At 38.9% G+C, this 6,666-nt stretch overlaps 1 protein-coding gene across 1 annotated transcript in view; it reads right to left on the reverse strand.

Annotated features, from left to right (window-relative positions):
- The window catches only part of LOC102863075 (nuclear transport factor 2-like), a 6,515-nt gene extending 2,366 nt beyond the window's left edge, over positions 1–4,149 (reverse strand). Inside the window, exon 1 of the mRNA XM_006901350.1 lies at positions 4,128–4,149. Within this exon, the coding sequence (XP_006901412.1) occupies positions 4,128–4,149 (22 nt within the window). The remainder of the gene's footprint in view (positions 1–4,127) is intronic.
- Positions 4,150–6,666: the final 2,517 nt, after the last annotated feature.

Below are 6,666 nucleotides of genomic sequence, written 5' to 3' on the forward strand. Positions count from 1 at the left end.
GGTATAAGAACTTTAAAAAATCATCACAAGGCAGAGAAGGTACAGAAAACACAGTACTGGAAAGAGCAGAAATGCATGAAAATGCAATCCAGAAAACTGAGACCGACATGGCCGAAGTGTCAAATATGCTAGGGAGATAAGAATTTAGAACAGAAGAGATAGAACAGAGAGTCAGCAAACTGGAAGACAAGAGCATCAATGGAAACATACTAGAAGAATAATTAGAGATAAGACATAAAAAAATTGAAGAAAACATTAGGATCATGTGGGATGACTTTAAAAGAAACAACAAATGTATGATCGGAATTCTGAAACATGACAATGACAGGGAAATTACTGAGAAAGTTGTTTCTCAAGTGCACATAGTATATTCTCCAGAATTGATCATATATTAGGACACAAAAGAAACATCAACAAGTTAAAAGCACTGAAATACTACAAAATGCCAGATCACCATGCCATAAAACTAGAAATTAACCACATGACTGTAATGCTTGCAAAACGACCCATGTGGAAGCTAAATAACAACCTGCTAGAACATGATTGGTTATAGAAAAAATAGAATGAAATTTAAAAGTTCCTTGAAACAACATAAAATGAAAATACAGCATAGAAAAACTTCAGGGACATAGCTTAGGTAGTCCTCAGGGGCGGTTCATAGCAGCAATAGGCACACATGTAAAAAAGAAAGTAAGAAGCAAAGTTAATTATCTGACTCAACACCTTCATCAAACAGAAAAGGAACAACAATCTAATCTCAGTCTCTAGAAGAAAGTAAATTATAAGAACAAGAGCTGAAATCATTTAAATGGAAAAGATAAAATCAATTGACACAATCGACAAGACCAGGAGCTGATTTTTTGAAAGGGTCAATAAAAATTACAAACCACTGGCAAACTTTTCCTCTTAAGAAAAAAAGAAAAAAGAGTAGACACAGATAAATTGACTAAGAAATTATAGACGTGACATCACCACATAACCAGACCAAATTAAATAGATATTATCAGAATGTTAGGAAAAATATATGCTGATAATTTTTTTAATATGCTGATAAATTTTAAAACCTAGAGGGACATCATGCTTGGAACGGTGGAGGGACAGCACAAGAGAGGAAGACTCTGCATGAGATACAGTGGATGAGATGGACTGACTCAGTGACTGAGGCAATGGAGATAGGTGTGTCAGAGACAATGAAGTTGGCTCAAGATATAGCAGGGTTCAGGGCTGTTGTACATGGTGTCACTATGAGTTGTAAGCAACTCGATGGCACCTAAAAACAACAACAACAACATTAATTTTTCAGGGCTGTCATAGCAAAGTACTACAAATTGCATAAATTAAACCAAGAGAAATCAATTATCTTACAATTTTGCCAAGTCTGAAATCAAGGTATTGACAGGGCTAACTTCTTTTTGAGGGATCAAAAGAGAATTCTTCTTTGCTACATCTACTATTTCATGTTGATAATAGGTGTTTTTTGACTTGCGGTAGCATTTATCTCTATCTGTCTTCACAGAATTATGGAAAAAAAAATGGCTAAAACAGTATAATTGACTGAGACCTGCCAGAAGTTTAGGCTGGATTTAGAAGAGGCCATGGCACCAGGGCTACCATTGCTGAAGTCAGATGGATCCTGGCTGAATGCAAAGAATATAAAAGGAATGCTTATTTGGGCTTTGTTGACTATACAAAGGCATTGGATCATAACAGGTTATGGCTAACATTGAGATAAATGGGAATCACGGAACACTCAATTGTGCTCATGTGAAACCTATACATAGACCAAGAAGTGCTGTGGAAACAGAGCAAGGGAATATGACATTGTTTAAAATTAAGAAAGATGTGTGTTTGAGTTGAAACCTTTCTCCATACCTTTTTAAATCTGTATGCCGAGCAAACTTATTTGAAAAGCTGAGCTGAACTCTGAAGAAGAATGTGGCATCAGGATTGGAAGAAGATTCATTAATAACCTACCTTGTGCAGCTGACACTACATTGCTAGCTGAAAGTGAGTAAGGCTAGAAACCCTTGCTGCAGAAGATCAAAGAATATAGCTTTCAATATGAATTGCATTTCAGTGAAAATAAAACAAAATTTCTCACAACTAGACTGGTAAGCAACCTCATGATAGATGGATCCAAGAGTAAAACTATCAATGACTTCATCTTTCTTGGATCCACAATCAACACATTTAGTACCAGGAGTCAGGATATCTGGAGATGGATTACAATAGGAAAGTGTGCAGTCAAGGATCTCTCAAATTCTTGAGGAGCAATGATGTAAGTGTAGGATTAAGGTGTGCCATATTCAGGTCATGATCTTTCTGATTGCTTACTTTTCATCTGAGATCTGGACAATAAAGAAGGATGACAGAAGAATTTATGCCTTTGAGCTGTATTGTTGATGAAGAGTACTGAATATCCTATGAACTAACCAAAGAACAAATATGTGTGACTTGAAGAAGATGCAACCAGAGTACTTCTTGGAGCCCAAAAAGATAAAGCTTCATCTACTATACTTGGGACATGCTACTAAAAAAGGTGTTTCTTTGGATAGGGGCATCATGTTTGGAAAGACAGAGGATCAGTGAAAGAGAGGAAGACCTTCAATTACATGGACTGACACAGTGACTACAACAATGGGCTCAAGTGTGTCATAGAAGATGATGAAGATGGCATAGGATAGGACACAGTTTAGATCTGTGGTTCATAGGTTTGCTATGGATCATAGTTGACTCAATGGCAGCTATTGCCAACAACTGTCTTTACATAACTATCCTTTCTTATCTCTGGATGTATCTCTCTAGCACTGTTTTCTCATCTTATAAAAACATGAATTATAAAACAATTGGGATCCACTGAGTTCAATATGCCTTTTTATTAATTTAATCCATTGAATTTGCAATGATCCTATTTCCAAATATGGTCATATTCTGAGGTTCTGAGTGTTAGAACTTCAACGTCGCTTTTCCAAAGAGAAAAAAAATTCAACAAATAAATATAACTACTGTCTTTAACCTTTGCTTCTTTTACACAGACCATGGTATTTGAAACATCCCAGGCATTTTGTACATTTTAAAATATCAATCCTATTTCTTTGAACTTCAGCATCTACTTGTCTCTATCATATTGTTTAAATTTTTTTGTCTCTAACTGATGATACATACAAATCTCATTGCCTGCTGTATCTTTGTGTAGTGATAACAACTCATGTTCATATAATATTTAAAATGTATCAGTAAATGTAAAAAAAATTGTTGTTGCTATGTGCTCTTGAGTCACCTGCGACCCGTAATGACCCTGTGTACAACAGCTCTGAAGCCTGCCCTGTCCTGAGCCAGTCTTCTCACTGACTTCAGCACACTTATCCCTATTGCCCCAGTTACTGTATCAATCCATCTCACCCAGGATCTTCCTCTCCTGTGCTGTTCCTCCACCCTTCTCAAGCATTAGTCTCTCCTGGCCACGTGTCCAAATTCTGTGAGATAGAGCTTTGAAATCCTAGGCTCCACGGAGAAACTTGGTTTCACCCTTTCCAGGACAGACTTACTTGTTTTGTTGGTGGTCCATGGTATGTTCAAGATTCTTCTCCAGCACCACAACTCAAAGGCATCAATTCTCCTGTCATCCTTAATCATTAACCAGCTCTCTGATGCATAGCAAGTAATTGTGAAGACTATGACCTAGATCAGACGCACCTTAGTCTCTACACCAACATAGTTGCTTCTCAGTACTCTGGAGAGGTCCATGACAGCAGATTTTCCCAGTGCAATTATTCTTCTTTTGGTTTCCTGACTGATGGTGCCAAGAATGTTGACTGTGGAGTCGAGCAAGCTGCAACAATTGTTCTCCAAAGAGTTACATGGGGCAGGGGAAAAGGTTCTTTAAAAAATAAAATAGGAAACAATATAAAATTTGAAATTTATTTCATGTCTTGGTAATTACAGCTACCTTTTTTAAGGGTCCATTAATGTTTCTATAACATTGTGCCAAGACTTTGAAAGATGAGTGCCCAGACTCAACTTCCATTCCTTTGGGATCTGAGCTTTTAGAAACCTTCAATTATTGTTATACCACTTTCTCATAGACCATTGGTCAGAAGAGTCCTAAAATACATCTCAATAAATACCCTGGATCTTATACATGGCCATTTTATATGGCAGTAACTCAATTTCCCATGGTAATATGCATCTACCACACTGTCCAAAATAGGAACCCCTCCTCTTCATGTTGATTTGCCTACAGATGGTGTCCAAAGATCCAGAGAACAATATAATCTTTGAAATAATAAGAAATACGGGTGTACTAATTGGAAACATTACTTCTTGGGTTATGTGTTATTGTGTACTATTGAGTTGGAACTGACCCATAGCTGACCCTCCAGCAGGTTTTCTGAAGCAGTCAATTGAACGGAAGGAGATTGCCCATCCTTTTCCCACAGACCAGCTGGTGGATTCAAATCACATGCCTTCAGGATTTCAGCACAACTTCTTACCACGAGGCCACCTGAGCTCCCTACACAAGTCTACAGTTTAATGGACAAGAAGCAAATGTTCTTCACATATGAAAGTTCACTTAGTGTGAATCACTCTCTTCTCCACTGGAACTAATGTGTTCAGGTTAACTACAGAATGCAGATGAGCTACAGGTCCAATGAATTCATAGCATCCTACAAGATACAACCTTAATCATCCAGAACACCTCTCCTAAATAATTTCATGAGCTTTCAGCCACCATTCCACCATTATTAAGCTAGTTGCTTCTGAGAGTGTAGTAACTGACCAGATCAGTGAAGGGCACACCTATGAATGCATGCCTCTGTTTTCTTCTCTATAAAGTGAGTTTTTAAGTCAAGAAATAGAGTGTTTTGATTATCATAGCATTAATAACAAATTTTGCAAATCTAAAACAACATGCCTCTGGAAACTCTATATTGATGTTATGTGCTATCTAGTCGCTTGCTACTCATAGCAACCTTATTATGTACAAGAGCTCTAAACGCCATTCTACCCTGTGCCAATCTAGCCATCTCAAACGCACTCATTCCCACCACTTCAGTCACAGAATCAATCCATTTCATCAAAGGTCTTCCTCTCCTTTGCCGCCCCTCCACTCTGCCAAACATGATGTCCCTCTCCAAGGACCAGTCCCTCCTTGCAACATGCCCAAAGTATGTCAGACAAAGTTTCAGAATCCTTGACTCTTAGGAGCATTCCGGCTTCACCTTCTCCAGGACAAACCTGTTTGTTCTCCTAGCAGTCCACGGTATAGTCAACACTCTTCTCCAGCACCACAGCTCAAAGGCATCAATTCTCTTTCTATCATCCGTATTCACTGTTCAACTCTCTGATGCATAGCACTTAATTGCAAAGACTATAGCCCAGATCAGGTGCACCTTAGTCTCCTGCCTGATGTCATCGCTCTTCAGTACTCTTGAGAGGTCCCTCACAGATGTCTTTCCCAGTGCAATTCATCTCTTTTATAAATGTGGATTAGAGGGCCTTCAGGCCTTTTGTTCATAGGGTCTCTACAAGTCGTGCTCAATTTGACAGCAATAAACAACAGCAAGGCTATTTTTGCTTTTAAATATATAAAAGGCAGTTTTACCAAAGAAGAAAAATCCATACTTGGAAAGTATTCTTAATTATGGAAAAAGGGATGCTATGAAATCAATATTTAACACATTTTGTCATCGTTTTTGTTATGCACCATCGAGTTGTCTGTGATGCATGGTGATGCTATGACAGTAGCTCTGAACCTTGCCCAGACTGGAGCCGTACTCACTGTCTCTCACACACCTAGCCTCATTACCCCAGTTCCTGTGTCACTGCATCTAATCCAGGGTCTTCCTCTGTTGCGCTTTTCCTCCACGCTTCCAAGCATGATGTTCTTCTCCAAGGACTAGATGCTAGTAAATCTGCAAGAGTATCATTTTTCAGAACTGGAGTTGGCCTCCTTCTTGACAAAGAAGACACTCAGCAGTAATGGTACAGTCAGTCCAGACAGATGAAGGGTGGTAGTCCATGGAGCTAAGACGGTAAGTAGCCTCCATTCTGCAGCCATAAATATTTAGCTTACAGGCCCATTGAGCAAGTCACATGTCTGAGAAAGAGGCTGACTTACTACTCAAAACATCATCTCTTTTCCATCTGATTAAGATCAATGCCATAGGATAGAAATTTACATAGGATATAAATATCTTTACGTATTCCAACTGGTACAGGTTTATACCTTCCTCACAGAGTTCTTTGTTCTCAGTCTTTCATTATTCTTTTCTCAAATCTCCAGTCAATCCATTACCCCCTACTCAGTATAGATTTGAGCTTAGATCACATTTGCTTTCATGTAAATTGTGCAGCTATGTTGAATATCTAATTCTCTGGCAAGTGGTGTCCTCCCAGTCTTTCAGTGGGATACCTGAATGAGGTGTGGAGATGAGGAAAGCTCCGCCTCTGTGCCCGGCCCAGATTCCCAAAACTAATTTTAAGGGGTCCTTCAGGGATGTATTTTGTCTCCATACCTTTTCAATCTGTATGCAGAACAGATCATCCGAGACGCTGGGCTGTACGAGGAGAAATGTGGCATCAGGATTGGTGCAAGAATCGTCAATAACCTGCGTTATGAAGATGACACAACCCTGCTCACTGAAACTGAGGAGGTCCTGAAGC

The sequence above is a fragment of the Elephantulus edwardii genome, unplaced genomic scaffold, assembly GCF_000299155.1.
Source record: "Elephantulus edwardii isolate Elephantulus edwardi_28Jun2011 unplaced genomic scaffold, EleEdw1.0 scaffold00321, whole genome shotgun sequence".
NCBI classification, from domain to species: domain Eukaryota; kingdom Metazoa; phylum Chordata; class Mammalia; order Macroscelidea; family Macroscelididae; genus Elephantulus; species Elephantulus edwardii.